A 22,646-nucleotide genomic window follows, 5' to 3' on the forward strand; every position below is an offset into this window, starting at 1 on the left:
AGAAAGCTCCCAGGCTGCATTGCAGACACACAGTCTAAAAAGACTGAAAAGCTAACATGCAGCTGTATAGCAATAAACTGACACCGTGCCTTTAAGGCACCCATGACTCCCTGTATCCCATCATGCCTCAGGGGTGACAGTTAGGTCAGTTCTCGGAGACTGAAAAAAAAAAACAAGTAACAAATAGGTTAACAATATCTCCTTATTAAAGAATGTCCCTTGCACGGGGAGGCGGGAGGGTTTCTTATGACTGATGAGGATACCCCTAGAAGAGAACTAGGATTACAGGTAAGTAACTAATTCTTCTCTTCCAGGGGATCCTCATCAATAGTCATAAGCATTAGAATAGAATAGCGAGCCTCTCCTCATCCCTGCGGGCAAAGACAAAACAAGACAGTAATCTCATCAACAAGCCTGAGCAGGCCATAGGTTACCCAAACAGATTTCTCAAGGAGGCTTTCCCTAGTTGAGTATCGGCCCTGGAATCAGATTCTAGACAGTAATGCCTCGTAAAGGTATGAACTGATTTCCAGGTTGCAGCCTTCCATATTTCTGACATTGGAATGTCGTGCAAGAAAGCCACTGTGGCCGCTTTCCCTCTGGTAGAATGCGCTTTGGGTGACACCAATAAAGGCTTGCCTGCAACCTGATAGGCCAATTTAATGCAGGAGACAATCCATCTGGAGATGGACCTCTTGGCCGCTGGAAAGCCTGTTCTCATTGAACCATAGTTCACAAACAGCTGAACAGACTTCCTGATTCCCTTGGTTTTTTCCAAATAGAACTTGAGCACTCTTTAAATCCAAGGAGTTTAATGACCGCTCTGCTGGGGTCGCTGGATTTGGAAAAAAAGAAGTGAGGGAAATTGACTGATTTATATGAAAATCAGAAACCACCTTAGGCAAGAAGGATGGATGAGCCCTCAGGACTACTCTATTGTGATGGAAAACAGTAAATGGTTCCTTCGCACAGAGTGCTTGCATCTCGCTTACTCTGCGCGCTGACGTGATTGCCACTAAAAAGGCTGCTTTCCAAGAAAGATGTTGCAAAGAGGCCTTGTGGATGGGTTCGAAAGGAGGGGACATTAACCTGGATAGAACCAGGTTCTATTACCAAGGAGGAGAAGGATTTCGCACAGGGCGATAGACTTTTTTCAACCCCTGGAGGAAGTCCTTAACCACCGAAACCTGAAAGAAAGAAATCTGATTAGGTGATTTCCTGTACGCTACTATGGCTGACAGATGCACTCTAATGGAAGCATATTTCAAACCAGAAGTTGCCAAGGAAAGGAGGTATGGCAGAATTACCTCCTACTGCCCTTTAGTAGGATCTAGGTCAGGGGTCTCCAAACCGGTCCTGGAGGGCCGGATCCATGCCAGATTTTTTGGATATCCCCATTGAGATACATGTAGTTATTTTATAAATCTGGCATGGATCTGGCCCTCCAGGATCGGTTTGGAGACCCCTGATCTAGGTGATGATCGCTACACCATATGTAAAACCTTTTCCACTTGAACGCATAGGACGCTCTCGTGAAAGGTCTCTTAGCCTCCTTTAAAATGTTCATACATTCGGGAGGCAGGTCCAGATGTCCCTATTGCAGGACCTCAGGCGCCATGCTTTTAGGTTCAGTGATGGGAGGTTGGGATGCAGTATCCTCCCGTTCATCTTGCTCAACAGGTCCGGCCTGCAAGGAAGTCGTCTGTGTGGACATAGACAGATGTAGAAGGTCCGGGTACCACCACTGCCGAGGCCAATCCAGAGCTACCAAGATCATCTCCATGTCTGATCTGAGGAGCTTGGAGACTACCTTCGGAATCAGAGCCAGGGGAGGAAAGGCGTAAGCAAATGTTCCCGACCAATGCATCAGGAGAGCATTCCCCTGCGTCCCTGGCCGGTGGAACCTGGACGCGAAGGCGTGGCATTTTGCGTTTTTGTTGTCTGCAAACAAGCCTACGGCTGGACGCCCCCAACGACGAAAAAGCTGTTCTACCACTTCGTCGTTTAGCACCCAGTCTGGCTGATCTTCTTAGTGCCTGCTGAGTGCGTCTGCTTTGACGTTCAATTCGCCTGGAAGGTGCACCGCCACTACTGAGAGGCCTCGAGAGAGAAGCCTGTGCCAGATGGTTTGAGCCTCCCGGGAGAGTGGGCGTGACCGCGTGCCTCCTTGCTTGTTCAGATAGAACATGGTGGTTATATTGTCCGTCTGAACTAGGACTGAGTTGGACTCGATTGCTGGAAGGAAAGCTTTGAGAGCTAAAAACACCGCTCTGAGCTCCAGCATGTTGATGTGGTACATCTGCTCCTGCGCAGACCACTGACCCTGAATCTGAAGTGGACCCATGTGTGCTCCCCAGCCTTGCAGAGAGTCAGTCACTATAGACTGGGACGGTAGAGGTTGGTGAAAATGCACTCCCACCAGCACATTCCTCGTCAGAGTCCACCATTTGATGGCATCCTTCGTTGCTTGGGAAAGAGTGATACGATCTTCCCAATGTCCTGTCGCCTGGTCCCACTGGTCTTCGAGAGCCTGTTGCAGAGGCCGCATTCTCAGCCTGGCGTTTGGGATGAGAAAAATGCAGGACGCCATGGAACCCAGTAGGGATGCTACCTGTCGGGCTGTTGGAAACAGAGACTAGTAGAATCCCACATTTCTGTCTCATGGAAAAAAGTCTCTCCTCCGAAGTAAACGCTTTTCCCAATTTTGTGTCCAGAAAGGAGCCTAGGTAGTGGATGGACTGTGTTGGCTGCTGGACTGATTTCTCCAGATTTACATGGAGACCGAGCCTGTGCAACTGGTGCAGGCAAAGTTGCAGATCGTGTGCTATCCGTACCGGAGATGGCCCCTTTAGTAGCCAGTCGTCCAGGTACGGATAGATGAAGAGTCCCTTTTTGCGAAGAAAAGCCGCCACCACTGCCATGCATTTGGTGAAGACTCGTGGACTTGAGTCCGAAGGGTAATACTTTGTACTGGTAGTGTTTGTTTCCTACGACAAACCTCAAGTACTTGCGATGCCGCAGTGCAATCGGAATGTGAAAGTATGCATGCAAAGTTTCAAAAATTACTGTCGTAGCCACCTGAGGGACAGACATTTCAATGCCCAGCTTCTGAGGTCCTCTTTGTAGGACATCTAGATAAGTGACAATGGCATCCACTGGAGAGGATCTAGAAACAGGACTATCCATTAGCGTGGGAGAGTAATCCCTCTTGGAAGACTTGGTAGACGAAGTAGATGGAGTTCTTAGACGTCTACGTGCGCACCGTGCCTCCTCCCGTGATCTTCTTGGGTGTTCTTCCCTTCTAGGGGAACGAGAGCTGACCGGATCTTTTCTTTTGGGTGAACGAGATCTGACCGGATCCTCTCTTCTGGGAGAACGAGATCTGGTTGTCCTTCTCACAGGCGATTTGCTTGCTTGGCGCCTGGGAGGACTGCGTCTGTCCATTTCCTCCACCAGCCTCTGGAGAGGAGATCTGTGGTGAGGACTAACGAACAAGTTACTTACCTTCGGTAACGCTTTTTCTGGTAGATACAATATCTGCCTGTGGATTCCTCACCTTGTGAATATCCCCCTTGCGTCAGCAACATTCGGAAATTTTTTGTAGCTTCGCGCCGACGCGGACGTCACAGAGACACGGCTCCGCTCGCGACTCCGCTGACGTCACCGACGCCTACAATAGGCCCACGCCGGCGTGATGACATCAGTTCCGCCCTTTTTTCCGTGCCTTTGAGGCACACGGACGGACCGATGACAGATATATACACACTATACACAGTATAGAAATCAAGGTAACACACAGTGTGAAGTAAATGCAATAAAACATTTAACAATCCAATAAAGATACTCTGGCAAAGAAGAGCGGACAACGGGGAGGCGGGTGGGTCAGTGAGGAATCCACAGGCAGATATTGTATCTACCAGAAAAAGCGTTACCGAAGGTAAGTAACTTGTTCTTCTGATAGATACATCTGCCGTGTGGATTCCTCACCTTGTGTATAGAGTCCCACAGCAGTCCCCACTCCCGGAGGAGGGTGTCTACTCTTCTAAACCAGAAAATCTTGGAGGACAGAGCGTGCAAAATGACCGTCCCTCCTCACTTCGGAATCCAAGCAGTAATGCTTCGCGAAAGTGTGGAGGGAAGACCAAGTTGCCGCTCTACAAATATCCTCTACAGGCACACCTCTAGCCAATGCAGAGGTCGAAGACTTAGCTCTAGTTGAATGAGCCCTTATGCCCTCTGGTGGTTCCTTACCGGCCAAAGAGTAGCAGATCTTAATGCAGAGGACGATCCATCTCAACAAAGTCCTCTTATGGACCGCTCTTCCTTTCTTGCAGCCAGCAAAGCCAATGAAGAGCTGGTCATCCATGCAACAGTCTTTAGTTCTGTCCAAATAAAAAGACACCGCCCTCTTGGGGTCAAGACGGTGTAATCTCTCCTCCTCCTTGGAAGGGTGTGGGGGAGGATAAAAGGTAGGGAGGGTAATAGATTGACCAAGGTGGAAAGGAGTCACCACCTTTGGCAGAAAAGCAGCCCTGGTCCTAAGAACCATTCGATCAGCATGAATGGACAGGAATGGGGGCTTGGAACTAAGAGCTTGAAGCTCACTTACCCTCCTTGCCGAGGTTATTGCAACGAGGAAAACTGTTTTGAAAGTCAGGAGCCTCATAGGACATTTGTGAAGAGGCTCAAAAGGAGCACCCATTAAAAATGTCAGAACTAGATTCAAATCCCACTGAGGCACAATAAAAGGGATAGGAGGGAACCTATTAGTGAGGCCCTTCAAAAACCTCAAAACTATAGGAGATTTAAACAGTGAAGGCTGGTCAGGCAAACAAATAAACGACGACAGCGCCGACAGGTATCCCTTCACCGTGGCAACAGCAAGCCCCTGCTGTGCCAGAGAAAGGGCAAACAGGAGAACATCAGATAAATGAGCCCTCAAAGGGTCTATGGACTTCTCCCTGCACCAAACAACAAACTTAGACCACCTATAAGAATAGATGGACTTAGTGGAGTCACGCCTGGCTGACAAAATGACATCCACCACATCGTGAGGGAGAGAAAAAGAAATCAGGTTGCCCCGTTCAATCTCCAGGCATGAAGGTGTAAGGTCTGGAGGTGGGGGTGTAGAACCTGCCCCTCCATCTGAGAGAGGAGATCTGCCCTGTGAGGGAGACGGAGCGGCGGGTGAGAGGAGAGGTGGAGAAGGTCTGAGTACCACACCCTTCTTGGCCAATCCGGGGCAATCAATATGACTCGGGCCCGGTCTTGGCGAATTTTCCTCAGAACCCGAGGAATCAAGGGTATGGGGGGAAACGCGTAAAGGAGTTGCGAACTCCAACTCAACTGAAACGCATCCCCCAAGGCTCCCTGCATCGGAAACTGGAGGCTGCAGATAGACAGGCAGTGAGCATTCTCGTGAGTGGCGAATAGATCCACCCGAGGAGTCCCCCACATCCGAAAGATGTCGAGAACTACCTCTGGATGGAGCGTCCACTCGTGATCGGCAGAAAACTGCCGACTGAGACTGTCTGCACGAACGTTCTGAACTCCTGCCAGATGATTTGCCATCAGACAAATCTGATGGTCCTGAACCCAGGACCAGAGACGCAGAGCCTCTCTGCAGAGACACTGCGACCCTACCCCTCCCTGTTTGTTGATGTACCACATCGCGGTCGTGTTGTCCGTCAGGACTTGAACTGACCGCCCGCGAAGGGAAGGGAGGAAGGCCTTGAGCGCCAGACGTATTGCCTGCAATTCCAAAAGGTTGATGTGAAGCAACCTTTCCTCTGGAGACCAAAGACCTTTGACCTCCAGGTCCCCCAGATGAGCACCCCACCCGAGGGTGGATGCATCCGTAATCACTGTGGCCACCGATGGAGGTAGTTGAAAAGGCTTGCCCTGTGACAGATTGCCTTCCACGCCCCACCAAGACAGATCCGCTGCAGTTTCTCTGGAGATCTTCACTGACTCCCCAAGATCTCCATTGTGCTGATACCACTGCCTGCGGAGGCACCACTGGAGCGCCCTCATGTGCCAGCGTGCATGGTTGACCAACAGGATGCATGACCGAGCAGGCGAAGGACCTTCAGGACTGGAACAACCGCTCCATTGTGAAACAAAGGAATCATCTCCTGTATGTCGCGAATACTTTGAGGGGGAGGGAATGCGCGACATACAGTAGTGTCCAGTACCGCACCTATGAACAGGTTGCGCTGTGAGGGCACCAGGTGAGACTTGGGCACATTGATCGAAAAACCCAACCTGTGCAACAACTGAGTTGTCTCTTGCAGATGGAGCACCTTCTCCGGCGACTCCGCTTTGATCAGCCAGTCGTCTAGATACGGAAACACATGTATCCCCGTTCTCCTGAGATGAGCTGCCACCACCGCCATCACCTTGGTGAAGACTCGAGGCGCAGTAGTAAGTCCAAACGGAAGGACCACAAACTGGTAGTGTTGTGACCCAACCGTAAAACGGAGATACTTTCTGTGCGACTTCAGGATGGGAATATGAAAATACGCATCCTGCAAGTCGATCGACACCATCCAGTCTTCTTCCAGCAGCGCTTGAAGAACCTGCGCAAGAGTGAGCATCTTGAACTTTTCCTGTTTCAGGTAAAGGTTCAAGATCCTGAGATCCAGGATTGGCCGAAGCCTGCCATCTTTTTTGGGGATTAGGAAATACCTGGAGTAGCATCCCTGACCCCTTTCCTGCTCTGGAACCACCTCTATAGCTCCTTTTCGGAACAGAGCCAGGACTTCTTCCTGCAGGCGAAGCAGGTGGTCCTCCGAACAATAACCCTGGCAAGGAGGGTAATTGGGAGGGAATTCCTGGAAAGGAAGTGCATACCCATTCTCCACAAGATTGAGAACCCAAAGATCCGATGTTATTAATTCCCAATCTTGTAGAAAACGGGTAAGCCGACCCCCCACTGGACCCACATGATCCGGAATGGCGGATCTAGGGCTGCTTTGCTGCATTGGCTGGGGGTTGGGAAGGAGAGGAGAGGAGGAGGAGGAGGATTGACGACCCCTAGGGCAGGATCTTTGCCTGCCCCTGTACGACTTGTACAGAGTGTTCTGCTGCTGTTGAGGCTGCTGCTAGGATGGTCTGTAAGAACGAAAGGATCTACCAAACCCCCTGAAACGTCTTCCAGTAGTACCTCTGGACTGAAGACCCAAAGATTTTGCAGTGGCCCTACTGTCCTTAAAACGTTCCAAGGCAGCATCAGCCTTTTTGCCGAACAATCTTGAGCCATCAAAAGGCAAGTCCAACAAAGCAGACTGGACGTCCGCAGAGAACTCCGATGACTTAAGCCAGGCAGCCCTCCTGGTGGCCACGGAGGAGCCCATGACCCTTGCCACCGAATCAGCAGTGTCCAGGCCACTCTGAATCACCTGTCTCGCAGCTGCTTGAGTGTCTGAAATCACTTCCTGAAAATCCTTCCTGTCATCCTCTGGAATTTTCGGAATTAGCTGCTTGACAGAATCCATCAAGGCATGGATATATCTCCCCATCAGGCACGTTGCGTTGGTAGACTTTAACGCCATACTGGCTGAAGAGAAGACCTTCCTGGCACTCTGATCTTGCTTTCTGGATTCTTTATCCCCAGGAACTTGTGGGAAAGCACCAGCAGATTTCTTTGAGCAAGCAGCCTGCACCACCAAACTCTCAGGCAAGGGATGAATTGATAAAAACGCAGGATCCTCAGGTGCCACTCTGTATCTCCTCGCAACCGTTCTTGAAACTGCAGGAGCAGATAAAGGCTTCTTCCAAACCTCATAGATGGGCTCAGATAAGGCCTCGTTGAAGGGTAACACAGGCTCAATTACTGACGATGGAGAATGAAGAACCTCAGTTAAGATATTTGGTTTATTGTCAGCAGTAGGCAGAGTAATATTCAACAGACTCGCTGCTTTTTTATAACGGTGTGATAAGGCACCACATCCTTTGAAGGTACATTAGACACGGACGCCAACTCCCACTCAGGCGACAGTTCAAGCCCACTGGCCTCACACAAATCTTCAAAAGGATCCTCAGAATCCTGTAATTCCCCTTCTTCAGTATCCGAATATCGATACCTTTCCTCTTCTAGAAGTCTGAGCGTTTCTCCGAGATCTTTCCTTCACAACTGAAGTCAGCGGGTTCGGAATCGACTCCGACGGGGTCGGAGCCGGCGTCGAACCCGAAGTCGGACGAGGCTTCTCAGAACGAGGTCGGACAGAATCCTGCCTCGGATTCGAAGGCATCGGCGTCGATGTGACCGGCGTCGAGCGGTTCGGCGTCGTCGACACCGGAGGTGTCGGAAAATGCCAATGCGGTGGAACAGCCGGCATAAAAGGCATGAAGGGCGCAGTGGCGTAAGCCTGGGGAACACCCAAGTTGAATGCCATAGGACCCGTGGGACCAACAGGTGCACCAGACGGGAACATTGCCCTAGAATAGACACCAAACATGGCGTTCAAGAACTGAGATGGATCCTGACCTGGTGCTGGAAACTCTGGATACGGATCTCTGGGTCGTTCCTGAGGAGGCGGAGTCGAAACGACGTCGACCTCTTCATCGAGTCCAGGAACCGGGGTCGACTAACCCGCAGGTACCGGAACCTCGACTTCACCAGCCCCCTGCTCCTCACCTTCATCCTCCTGACCAGAAGGATTGGATAGAACTGGAGAATGGACTTGCTTCTGAGATTCGGGTGAACCTGGATGTGAAGCTTCACCAACAGAGTTATGTTCCGACTCCGAAACCACCACTTCCTTACTCAGAAGCTTGACCTGGGACTTCGGTCTTGAACTAGAGTCCTTTCCGGAGTGATGACGTGACTCATGACTCCTCTTCTTGTGCTTCTTCCTCGAAGACTTCGAAGCGTGAGCCGAAGAAGACTCCGAGCGTGACCTCGATCGAGACCTCGACCTCTACCGTCGAGTCCGAGACTTCGAAGACTTCTTATCTTTCTTACTTTTAAGCTTAGCCACAAGGAGCTTCGCCTCTCTTTCTCTTAGCGTCTTCGAAGTCATCTTCTTGCAGCAAGGACAGTCTTCGACGTCGTGGTCGGAACTTAAACACCAAACACAGCAATCATGAGGATCGGTGATAGACATAGTCTTGCCACACTCGCCGCAAGCCTTAAAACCAGTCTTCTTCGACGACATCGACATCTCGAAGAATATAAAGTTAAACAGAATAACAGGAAAATAGTAACAAAGTTACTGTAAAGCTACAGTACGATCCCTGAAAACCGTTAGCGTCGACGACGCAGAAAAAAGGAAACTGATGTCATCACGCTGGCGTGGGCCTATTGTAGGAGTCGGTGACGTCAGCGGAGTCGCGAGCGGAGCAGTGTCTCTGTGACGTCCGCGTCGGCGCGAAGCTACAAAAAGAATTTCCGAATGTTGCTGACGCAAGGGGGATATTCACAAGGTGAGGAATCCACACGGCAGATGTATCTATCAGAAATACTCTTGCAGACGTCTGGCAGCCCCTGACTCTCGGCCAATGATCCAACGACTTGTAAAATCTAGGTGACAGTGACGGAGACTGTCTCCTCGACGCCGATCGATATTCAGTTGTCGACGGCGGAAGGGTCTTGGTACTCTACGCCGAAAGGGTCACACTTCTCGATGCCGGTCGTCGCCTGGATGACGGCGGAGGGGCCTTGGATCTCTACGCCGACCGTCACCTGGTTGACGGTGGCGGAGTCACATTTCTCTACGCCGAACGTCGCCTGGTTGACGACGGCGGAGGAGTGACCTCCCTCGACGCCGATCGTCGCCGGGTTGACGACGGCAGGGGGGATTTCGACGACGTAGCTGGATTCTTCGACGTAGTCGACGTACCTGGTCTTTTCAACGGCGAGCCCGCCGTCGACGGTAGTTTTGAAGATAAATGACCCACCGGTGATTCTTTCCTCAGCTCTCATGTACATTCATTACATGCGCTCTCCCTCTTATTCAAGTCATTCAAGACATTTGAGTAATGAGTGTTGCGAGAATAAGAGAGGGAGGACCTTTTTGAATAAGAGGGAGAGCGCGTGTAATGAATGTACATGAGAGAGTATGGAAGGGGAGAACATGATCGATGATGTAAATGGTAAAATAATTATGGAATGAATGGAATAAGGAAGGTGGGGCGTTAACACGGAATGGCATGTTAGAATACAGAGGGCGGTCACTTCGAGAGTAGCAGTTTAATAAAGACTCTTGGTAAGGGGGAGATCATATTTAGCTAAATGGGATGTTTGAGTGGAATTACCCGGCATAATATAAGATTAGTTTTAAATGTCTTCAGAGACTACTCACTGTATGATATTAACGGACCGCAATGATAGTTAGTTTAGTCTTAGAGTAGGTATTGAGTTCTAAGTATAAATAATAGGTTGATCATTTTACATATTGCTCACTTTAATGCAGTCAATAAATATGTAATTTTTTGTATTATTTCCAGCGTACCCTGACGAAGAGCACCTGATGCTCGAAATGCATTGGTTTTGAATAAACGCTGTTTTTGAAGAACCCTAACATCTGTCATTTTTTGCAAGAGGTCCGGATGGGCAAAGCATTCTCATTAGAAACCTGTAAAATGGCATTAATTCCCGGAGTGTGGATGGCAGTATTGGATGACTATTGCAGACAAATAGATTCAAAATGGTTGAAGAAGTAAAACTATGGATAAAAAGAAATCAGATGAAGACAATGTGAGCCAGATAATCTTCAAAGTATGCTATAAACGTATTCGCATACGATGGAGCTCCTGGAAAACCCATTGATGATCCAGTTTGTTGTAAAAAATTGATCCTGCCAGATGAAATAACTGATAAGTAAAAATGAAGTAGGTCCAATAAAAATACACCAAAGTCCTGTCCATTGCAGTTTAGTAGTCTCCATTCCACCGCCTCATTATGGGCAATGGATGTGTATAACGCCACGACGTCTATTGGGCAGAAGAGTGTTTGATCATTAATAATATGGCTTACAGTGTCAAGTTTGAGCAGGCAGTCTGTAGTATCCTTCACATGCATTGGACTTTGTTATATCAAATGTTTTATTTACAAATCACAATCTGAAAATATTGTTTTTCATCACAGTGTTCTTGTAACTGGATGTTAATTGCATTTAAATATTTTGTTCTAATTGTATTTGGCACAGGAAGTGTTTCAATACAATTGTCTTTGATTTATGAACGTTTGGCATTGGATTACTTATTTTTCTGATTACAAAATACAGTCGGTTTAGATTCACTTTGTTTTGATTACATTGTGAAACCTTAGGGACTAGGCAGAGCATCTCACAGTCCTGGGTGTTCCCTGGCCTCGACAGTGTGATTAACAGGGGTTCGGGCTGTGCCCCTTCGTGAGATAGCACACCAATTTGTTTAAGAATTTATTATAAAGTGTTCAGGACACGGTTGTTTACATGAATTAAAATAGGTGTGCAGGTCTACACAATCACAGAGCATTCGAAAAACAGTACACGGCCTCCCTTATTGAAGGGGTCAAAGCAAACTAAGGGTTTTTTTTAATAAAAAAAACCACATACAATAGTGGGTGCAGAATGGCAACACTCAGCATATTCAATTGCTAAACAAATGAAAGTACCTGAATTACCCAACTTATGGTAAACCAGGGATGAATGGAAAGGATCCAACAGAAAGGAATCCAAACCATAAACTAAAATGAACAGTTGATCACTGCAAAGTATCAGTATATTTCCCAAAGAAATAAATGTGTGTTTGAGTGCTTTTTACGTTACATGAACAAACTTCCTTACCAGCATTAAGCCGACCGATGTAAAACTATAAAATGTTTGGACAATTAATATATTTTACGGACTATTCAGGCCCCTGGTCAAGTAGCAAATGTGTGATGGATTTTTTCTGCCATGATATAAAGATTAACCCTATTAACACTTGGAATTTGATTACCTCCCAAGACGTGGCCATTGGATTCCAGATGTGGAATCTACCTACCTACTTGACAGGTAGTACCCTCTCTCCTTTCTCCACCTTCCTGTTCCTGTAAATTCTACTCCTTGGTTTATGGGTTTTTAATTCTATTCAATTCCCCCTTCCCTCTCTCCCCAACCTATAGAGCACTGATCACATTCGTGTAACCATCGTCCTGATGATGACCTCAGGTCATAGAGGTTGAAACGCAGTCGACCCTGCAACGCCATTTGCGGTATTCTATTGGTCAATTTGCAAATAATTACATTTTGTATATAATTGTAAATATCGTACCTTGACCGTCACTGATTACTTTTCACCCTGCGCCGCCTCACGTTGTTTTATAATCACTTGTGTCACTGCGCCGTTTACTCACACTTTGCCAGTACACTTTTGGTTGTTATGGTTACTGCAATTTAGTTGTGCCTATGTGCTTCTATATGTGAATAACAACCTTGAATTATCCTTTGGTCTCCCTTGTTCTCTTTTCCCTGTGCTATGTGATTTATCCACACCTTTAATTGTCTTTTTATGTGATATTCCTGTGGACACTGTATTATTGTTACAATTATTACACGGTGTCAACTGGGTTAACAGGTTTACTCCTGTTTTGTGTTTATTCTATGATATAAAGTCAACAGCATGGGCTAAATGGTCTACAAAGCTTTGTCGTAAAAAAAAAAGAAAAAAAAAGATTGTGGCATTCCAGTGGAGTTGGGCGGTTTAAGGGAGGTGCTGGAAGCATGCAGGAAGCTATAACGTATGCACTCCTTATGTGCTTCACAATAAAGAAAGATTTCACAAAAAACGAGCAGTTATAGAAAAATTGAAAGCAAATCAGGGAGATGGAAAACAGGCTATTCTGTTATGCAGGTTGGACTAACAAGCTGGTCAGCCTAAAACAAGTAAGGGTAGCAAACCGAAAAAAAGCAAATGTGAGAGACATAAGGCAAAGCAGATGGCAAGCAATGGGAGAAATGCATTCCTAGGGAAGCTTTCAGCCTGTCCTCACTAGGTCTTTACAACCAGATAGTTGTGCTGCCTACTGAATGGTAGGATTTGACTTAAAAAGCTGCAAGACACCATTTTCCGTACAATTCACAGTTGAGTAGCAGCATTTTTTTATCTCGTTACTTTTATTGGATTTGTCATGTCTGAATAAAATGACAAACCTCAGACAGACTGTCCCCAATGCATTTTCAAAAATGGAAACTGCCATATCTTGCTCTCAAACGATCTCAGCTGCGTATATCTGACATAATGCCTCCCCTAATCTAGTGCGAAGTCCTGCACCAGTTGGGTAGACCGTCGTATCGGCACTGCCTTTCTGAGAAAGATTTAAACATCCGTTACCCTAACTTCAGTAACTAAAGAGACAATGGTATTTAAAAAACAAAAAGCGGAGGGTGAGCAAGACACATTTGAATTATTTTGCTTTACTCTACATGCATTGTCACTTTACAGTGCAGATTTCAGGCCTCATACTATATTTATTACACATCACAAACATAGCTGAGATACCTCCCCTCAGGTAAAACAAACTTCGGTCTTTCTTGTACTTACTCGAACTGCAAATGTTTTACATTTTGTTTTTGTTAACCAAAGTGTTGCATATGGAGAGACTAATTGCTCAACATAGTAACCACGTTACCAAACACTACTTGTGGCCCTAGTGCCCACCTTAGACACTACCCAGTAACCATGCAGTACCAGGCAACGCCTCCAAAAATAACAGTGGACCTTCGGCTCTTAGCTCAGTCGAGCTCTGCAGGAAGGAATCAGTTGGCCTGGCAGTGATCGTCTGTCCAAGCACTACAAGCAGAGGTTTCGGGGATTGTTTTAGCAGACCTCACTCAAAACAGCAGGCTTTAGGAACGCACATCAAGAGAACCTTTGAAAAGTGAAGAATTCTATTTTTACAACACTGCGTATTGCTACAGGTCATGCATACCAATCGTGCAGAATGGCATAGAAAAGATGTGTAAAGGGCACTAGGTAGGATGGTATCGCATCCTTAGTGGTAATCCTGGCAGTGGGGTGTTTTAGCTCTGGCTCAACAAGCATGAGCAGCTACCGTAACAAAAGTTACTGAGAAAAAATGAACAATGCCAAGGACTATTTCTAAGATTATGTATCTACACACAGAAAGGACCAAAATGATAAAGATCTTCAACAATAAGGCATCTGCTGCCGAAGGAAAACTGCTTGTTAACTAGCTATACACATGGCCTACAACAACAACTGGACCTCTTAGACCGGCATCAGAAGGAGACAAGACTTTAGACAATTTTATTTTGTCATTTGTCTTCAACTCAGGTACCATCTACAAGTTAGCAGTGCTCTTGGAACCTGAACACTGCACTAGCATACAGTTGTGGAAGCCAGGACAAGGGGTGGGGGAGGAGGTGTGTGGGGGAGGAGGTGTATGGGGGGGAGGGGGAGGGGGGTGGAATTGGGAGGAATCCATAAGAAAAAATCCTAAACAAGTTACTTAACCTCGGAATGCGCCTTTTGGTATAAACTAAATAGCAATAAATCTCACCTTTTGAAAATTTCCAGAAGTCAGACTGGACAGGGAAACATTTCAAGGGTACCCTTGCGCACAAGAAGGTGGCCCTGTGCAGCTCCACACTGCTACCTTGCCGCTCTAGAAGGGATGTGTAGGGCCTATAGTGGCACCACACCGCTGACAGGAGTTACTTTCTAAACATGCTACCAGCCACGGCTAGAAGCCTCTATCAGAATAATGGATTATGCTGCTCCGCTCTTAACTGACCAAATCAAAGCACACGTACTCCTGCATTGCACAATTATCTGAAAGTTTGCTTCACATTATGGTGGTAAGACAAAAAAAAAAAGAGTAACATCTTCAAATTCTAACCACTGCAGACAGTAGAAGATTAAACCGTACATGGTTAAGAGGCGCCATACCTTATTTTTAGCCGGTGCCCCAGCTTTGGTCTTCTTGGCATCTGGCTTGGCCTCTGTAGAGCTGCTCCCATAGTCTTCGGAAGGCGCTTGCGGACAAGAAGCTGATTTACAATTAGTTCATAGAAAGCATGAGTTGCAGAAGTATACTCTACATAAATGTGTTTTTTTTAGATACAAAGCTTAGAAGAAAAAAAAGCTACCTACCGCTAATAGTTCTGCACCTTGAAGCTGTAAAATTGTTACAGGTAAGACTTTCCTCTTGCAGTGGGAGTCTTATCTGCATTCACGTGGTGCATTAATTAGTTGAGGAGTATTTATTTTTTGCATATGAATGGGGTGATGTGCATTTTTTGTTGCAAAAAGCTTTCAGAATCTACTAGTCCACCTGCTCCTCCTGATTTACATTCACATCAATGCAAGATATTAATGAATTTGGGACGGATGAACTTGTGGGCAGTAATGCATACGTTATTGACAAGCATATAGTATAAATGAAGTGCCCTGGGTTTGTTAAACAAGCATTTGCAATGCAATAGGTCTCGCATTAACGCAAGTTTGAGCTATTGGCATTGTAAAGGACAGTGGCATTTATTTATGTTTTAAAAACCAAAACATAAATAAAAGGCATTGTTATTTACAATTCCAATAGCTCAAACTCTCATAAATGCGAGACCTATTGCATTGCAAATGCTTATTGTGGAAGTGTTTGGTCCTGGGACCTTTTGTGGGTCCCTGATCTGGGTGTCGGATTAGGAGTATTGTGCGCGTGACTTTGACTTGGTGTGTGAATGTGTCTCTCCCTCTATGCAAGTGTTTGTGTGCGAGTGAGTCTGTGTTAATGTCGGTGTGTTGTGGATAAAATCGACCAAAATCACTAGCTGTGTGTTTGTCTGTGCTTGTCACCTTCGGTGAGGTGGTCTGTGCGTGCCTGCGTGTTTGTCTGCTCTTGTTATATGTTATAGGTCAAAATGTATAAAGTGCTCACATCACCCTGGGGCATCCCGGCGCTATCCAGGCAGACATAAACCTTGAGGGAAGGCATAGAGTGTAGACTATCCATGGTTCTAGAATAGATATGCTTTCAGCTGCTTCCTAAAGACATTGTAACTTGTGATTTTCCATAGGTCTTGCAGGAGCTGGTTCCAATACCTAGGCGCCAGGAACGAGAAAGCTCTGCCTCCCGTCCGAACTAACCGGATGCGGGGAGTCTGTAGAACGTCAAGAGCCATGATTCTAAGATTCCTACGCGTGATGTATTTACGTAATTTTTCCTGTAAGTACAGGGGGCCTCTTTCATTGACCGCCTTGTGCGTTAAACAGCAGATCTTAAAAAAGGAACTTTACTTTACTGCCAACCAATGCAGCTCCTTCAAAAGAAGAGCTGAAGGTGAACCTGCCGGTTGGTTCAGGATCATTCTGGCTGCAGTATTCTGCACCACCTGAAGTTTGGCCAGTAGTGTCTCTCCAACTTCCGCCAATAAAGCATTCCCGTAATCCAATCGACGAGTAACCATTGCTTGTACTAGTGCTCTCCGGTGTGGGACGGGAATTTAAGGTATGAGTTTCCTCACGCGTTGGAGGGCGTAGTAGCATGAACTTGTCGTGGCTGCGACATGATCTTTCATATTCAGGGCTCGATCGAGCTTTAACCTCAAGTTTTTTACTGACCCTTTTGGCGATGGCGTGGGTCCCAACTCAGCCGGCCACCAATCCCCTGACCAGACAATCTGTTGCTTTTCCCAACCAACAGCATCTACTCTGTTTTCTCTGGGTTCAACGGGAGACAGTTCGCGGTCATCCAGTCCGAGAAGGAAAGCATACCTGCGGCGAAATGAGCTTTGTCATGTGTTGGATTCGGTCCGATGGTAAAAATGAGCTGCGTATTGTCTCCATAAGAGACTATCTCGAAACCCAATTGCTTGACCATCCTTGCCAGTGGGGCCATATACATATTGAAAAGGGTAGGGCTTAAGCAAGAGCCATGCGGAACGCCTCTTCCCAGATGGCTTTTTTTTTTTGAGGTGTAAGTTCCCAACATCACCGTCTGGGTTCTCCCAGACAGGAAGTCATTTAGCCATTTGAGTGCCACTCCCTTAATGCCCGAGGCAACAAATATCTCCGCCAGCCTGAGTGCAAGATGGTATCAAAGGCCACGGAGAGATCGAGAAGGATCAAATTGCTGATCACCCCCCCGTCCACAGTTCGTCTGAGCGAATCGGTCACTGCCAGGATAGCAGTCTCGGTACTAAACCCTGTCCTGAACCCCGATTGTGACGGATCCAGGAGGTGATTGTCTTCCAGGTAAGTACTAAGTTGTCGGTTAATGGTATCTTTCAGGACTTTGCTCAACAGTGGTAGCAGAGAAATAGGCCGGTAATTACCAAGAATAGAGGGGTCCGCCATGGGCTTTTTCAGAATAGGGGGCACAAATGCCTCCTTCCAAATCGCTGGAATGATACCAGTGTGTATTGACTGATTAAAGATCTCTAATCGCTTGAGCACAACTGGTTGCTAGGAGTGTCATTATCCTTGGTGGGCAGATATCTAAGGGTGACCCAGATTTGGCCGTAGCCAAACCTTTCATAACCTCCTCAGTCGTAATTGTTGCAAAACTACTCAATGAGCATGCTACATTTCCATAGTGCTTCTCTGACGTACTAAGTACCGCTACATCGTATGGGGCTGGTGGGGGAAAGTTCTCAAATGTTTTCAATTTTATTGTAAAAGAAGTGTGCTAGAGAGTCACATAGTTCCTGTGACACCGCCGGGGCTTGACTGCACACATTTGGGGATATAAACTCCTCTACTATCCCAAACAATACTTTGGAGGAGTTACTAGCATTTTCAATCTGGGTAGTTATAAACTGCCGCCTGGCCCCTTTTAAGTTCAAGTGGTATTTCGCTAGGGCCGGTCTGTAAAGTGCTTTATTTTCATTAGTTTTATTAGAGCGCCACCTTCTTTCCAGACCCCTGCAACTAGCGCTTTCGTTTTTTAATTCCACCGTGTACCAGGGGGCAGAGGCCCGCCTTGTCATGCCACTCCATTTCTGTATTGGAATAATGGCATCCAATTTTGTTTCCAAGGAAGAATTAAAAGCCTCCAACTTAGCACCAGCCTCTTCGGTATTTGTGACTGGGCCTAGAGAAAAAACCTTGTTGAAGGATTCTACTGTGAGCTTGTACCATTTCCTACCCTGTTCAGGGATTGGTATGGCAGGGCGGTTAGCCAATTTTTGGTCTAATTGCTGTACATTAATCTCAATCAAAGTGATCTGTCCAAGGGAGTGGGTCCGGCACATTACATCCGAGCTGGTTTATATTGAAGAAGACCAGATCCAAATTGTGGCCTGCTATGTGTGTAGCGCCTTCTACCCTTTAAGTTAGTGCCATCAGTTCCAGGGAGGAGAAAAGTTTGCTTACCTCAGGGTCGGTCTGATTTTCCCCATGGAAATCAAAATCTCAGAGCAAAAGGAATGTATTTGTCACCTGGGGGAGACGGTCTGGGCATGTCTGTGTGTTTGCCTATGTGAGAAAGTGGCTCTATATATACTGGACCAAAATACGGTACAACGTGTATAGAGTCCACAATCCCCAGAGGTATAACAGAGGTTAAAGTCAGGTCTGACCATACTCTCTAAAGTGGTAGCTTGGTCGAGCAGTAAGGCAGTACCAGAGGACAGTGTAAAGCATTTGTTGTGCACACTCAGTCAGCAAAAGCTTTCACACACTCAAGAACTGAACTCTAGGCCAATTGTTTTTATATCCAAAGATATAGTTTTATTTTTAGAACCAACAGGTATCAAATTATACTTTTCTCGATATGAGTACTCTCATGAAGTTACTTTGCAAAGAGGCAATAAACTTTGTACAATGGTTGCAGTAGGCAACACAATTCTAAACACAATTTAACATTGAGCTCAATGGGGTTTTCTACATAAATGCAGTTGATTACTTTATAGATTACTTTTGTAACTTTATAACTGGGCCCTAGATTCAGTCCTGGGGTCCAAGCTGAAAATAGTTTAGTAAAAACGTTTCAGTTATTGCAATGATTTCTAAAGAATATAAAGGCATTTTAAAAGTTGACACTCAGAAACTTTTTAGTGCAAAACCAGCAATGTTATCCAATGGAAGGAAATTCAAAGCACAGGTAAAGTAGGTTCTCGTTACTTTTGTAATCCAGTACTGGACTCCTAGGTTCAGCACTGGGGTCTCTACCTAAGACAGGTAAGTAATTACGTTTTAGTAGTTGGTACGATTTTTAAGGAATATTTGTAACTTTCAAAAGTAGAAGAAATTTCACAGAAAAACAGTCAATGGTTTCCTAAGGACAAAATTTAGATTACTAGTAACCACAATTGTGATTATTTTTGTGGTTCAGTACTGGGCTAAAAGATACAGCACTGGCTTCTCTCCTGATTATAGGTGAGTACTTCGGATTTCGATATTCGGCTGATTTTAGACTAATATTTTAACATTTTAAAACTTCACACGTAGAAGAATTTTCACAGAAAAACAGTCAATGGTTTCCTATGGCAGAAATTTAGATTACTAGCAAACACGGTTGTGATTACTTTTGCGGTTCAGTACTGGGCTACAAGGTACAGTATTGGCTTCTCTCCTGATCCCAGGTGAGTAATGCGAAATTCGTTATTCGGCTGATTTTAGATGATTTTAAAGTTTCAAAACGTCATACTTAAAAGAAATTTCGAGTCAAACCAGTCACTGTTATCCTATGGCAGGAAAGTGAGTCATCGGTTTTCATGTGAGTACTTGACTGGTGAAGTTAAGGTTCTCAGGGGTCCCCAGGGTCAGGTAGGTACAGATGGTACACCCTCAGCAGCACAGGGGTGGCTGGGTGAACAGATAGTTAGGCCCTATGTTATCCAAAGAGAGGCAGGGGGCCTTCGGTTGGTGGCTGCTGGCTAGCGGGCCACGCGGCTGTGGCAGCTTGGCTCCTGGTCACTTGCTCAGGGCAAATGGGGAAGTAGGATAGGACAAAGGTTGCACTCCTAGGGCACTCGGGCGGCGGGTTGCAGAGTGCTTTTGAGCCGTCTGGCGCTAAATGTTATTCAATGAGGATCTTGAAAAGGGAACAGAGGCTGCAGGCTTGGGGACTGAGGATCTTCTGGAGTGACCAACACTTCGAGGGGTAAGTTGGGATCTTGGAGGATAGGTAGGCACCCAGGAGTTGGGCACAGGGTGCCGCGCGGCGCCGGGGTGTCGAGGTCGGGAAATCTTACCCCCTGCTGGTCGCGGTCGGAAGGTTCCTTTGTCCTGAGGCTGCAGGCATCGTCGGGGTCGTCGAGGAGGGTTCTTGGGCAGAATCACCTGGGAAACGTCCTCAGGATCTTGATTCACTCCGGCACAGGCCAGGCTTGGTGGGTGCAGAGTGTGCAGGGTTCGCGGTTCCGGGCTGATGCCAGGGCTTGTTACTTGCCTTGAGCAGTACCACTGCTCGTGGGAGAGCCAGGTAGTCAGAGTCACAAGGCAGTCAGGTCCTCCATGGTTTTTGAGGTTGTTGACCACTGGAGATGCCGGGGTTTAACAGGAGCAGTTTCGAGGGTCGACAGGCCGGTAGGGCTCCGGCCAAATCAGTTGGTGTCTTCCTCTTTTTAGCAGCTGCACGGCAGGTCTTCGTGTTCCTTTATCTTCTATCTTGTTTCGTAATCTGGATCTGTGGAAAAAGGTTCAGGATGCCCCTAAATACTAAATTTAGGGGCATTACAGGTAGGGCAAGGGCAGGGACCAATGGGTTCCTGTCCTGGGGTGGGTACACCCCCTAACCAGCTCCTCGCCTGTGGGAGGGGGGCAGGAGTCTAGCTGTGATTGGGCAGGGTTCCCCATCTTCAAGACGGCCGGAGCCCAGGGTCGTGCATCATCTCGCCTCTCCCACCTGAGGGGTGGAGTCGGCACAGGCTGGCACTCCCCCCCCCCCCCCCTTTCTGACGTAGGTTTTCCCGCCAGTCTTCCAAGCCAGAGTGGGGGTCAGAACTGGCGGGGCCCAGTTGCTGAGTACAGCAAGTGGTCTGCAGAAGCTCACAAAGGCAGAATGCCTTTGAAGATTCCCCTGCCCATCCTGAGAGGAGGCTTCGCACATCGTCCCAGGATGTGCATTGTTTCAGGCCCAGGAGAGAGGGGAGCTCTCTACCCAGGGGTCCTGCAACATGTCTGCTGTCTGGCAGCCTAGGCAGCCTCTCAGACAAGACGTGGATTGTAGATTAGGTTTCAGGGGGCATCTCTAAGATGCCCTCTGTAGTGCATTTTACATTAAATCCCACACTGGCCTCAGATATTGATTTAATGTGCTGAGAAGTTGGATACCAAACTTCTCAGTTTTCAGTGTAGCCATTATGGTGCTGTGGAGTTCATAATGACAACCTCCCAGCACCATTTACTTTTAATGGCATCACTGCCTGTGATGGCATCAGTGCCTGAGCCCTGGGTACTGTAGGGGCACAGGGCTCAGGCACCTGTGCCCACACCTCTGGCATAGGGCACCCAGCTAGAGGGGTGGCTGATGTATGCCAGGGCAGTGGGTTTGTGGGCAGGGCACACAAAGATGTGTGCAACGTCGACTCTTTGCTTAGTTCTGTGCCACGACACTCAGCCTGCACAGGCAGTGTGTGGGAGTCAAGGTACAGGGCCCCTAAGGGTGGCACAATAAGTGCTGCAGCCCTCAAGGGTCTTCTCTGGTCACAATGCCCTGGGTACCTAGGGTACCATTTACTAGGGGCTGACATGTGGCCAAGGATGCCAATTGGGTTTAGGCTTTAGTAAACTTTTTAGGGCAGGAACACAGGCCCTGGGTACCTGATTGGTAGGGACCCAGGGTACACCAAGGAAATGTGCATCAGGTATCGGGCAAAAAGTTGGGGGGTACTGCAACAGAAACTCACTTCCTCACACTACGCTTGTCACTTCGGGGAGTCTGTGCGTTTGTCTGCTCTTGTCACTTTAGGGAGTCTGTCTGTTATGTTAATTTATTTTTCTAACGCGCACAGCTACCCAAAAAGGGTTTCCCAGCGCAGACCCAGAAAGAAACTCTGAAAACCTAGATTAGTATCATTGATTGAATAACCAAGTTTTTAAATGTTTACGAAGGGTGGAGTAGTCTCTTTACGCATCACATCAGGGAGAGAGATCCACAAGATTGGACCAAGGTAGGAGAAGGAGCAACCGCCAATTCTCGCCAATTTGATCCCAGGAATTTCAAATTTTTCTTCCGTAGAAGAACGGAACAAACAAGAGGGTTGATAGGGACATACCAGATCTTGTAAGTATTTGGGTGCAGTACCGTTCTTGATTCTCTGTGTGAAATTGTGTGGCACACAACTGCATTTTTGGCAGCGTTTTAGCAGTACTTTATTTTGCGAATTGACTTTGATTTACATGACTGGCAATTGTATAATAGAAAGTGTATTACTATTATTCATTAAGAAATGAGAATTTCAAATCATCATCACAGCTTTCTAACAAAGTAAATCCAAGCCCGTGCAAGATCTTGCTCACTCTACCACATGGACGGCGAGTAAAAGATGTATTTCATCATCAGAAGCCTTCTCACGTTTCACTATCATGTCATTGGGCCCGCTGGTGTCAAACCCCTTCCAATAATGTTACAAAAAAGTAATATGGTACTGCCTTGCTGTTTGCTGCTTCACAAGTGTGCTTAAAAACATTGAGTCAGAATATCTTTACGGTGTGTCCTGTTTTACAGATTTATATATATATATACATATTTTTTGTGCGTCTGTCTGTGCGTGTCT

The 22,646-nt window shown here is 46.9% G+C and overlaps 1 protein-coding gene across 8 annotated transcripts in view; it reads right to left on the reverse strand.

Annotated features, from left to right (window-relative positions):
- CKAP5 (cytoskeleton associated protein 5) overlaps positions 1 to 22,646 on the reverse strand; it is a 901,993-nt gene that overhangs the window by 437,498 nt on the left and 441,849 nt on the right. For 5 of the 8 annotated variants that reach the window (XM_086959680.1, XM_086959676.1, XM_086959677.1 and 2 more), the window contains exon 27: positions 14,878 to 14,978. In XM_086959680.1, coding sequence (XP_086815806.1) covers positions 14,878 to 14,978 — 101 coding nt within the window. The remainder of the gene's footprint in view (positions 1 to 14,877; positions 14,979 to 22,646) is intronic. The other 3 variants (XM_086959682.1, XM_086959681.1, XM_086959678.1) reach the window with 1 other exon arrangement.

This window comes from Lissotriton vulgaris, chromosome 2_2, assembly GCF_964263255.1.
Source record: "Lissotriton vulgaris chromosome 2_2, aLisVul1.2, whole genome shotgun sequence".
Lineage (NCBI taxonomy): Eukaryota > Metazoa > Chordata > Amphibia > Caudata > Salamandridae > Lissotriton > Lissotriton vulgaris.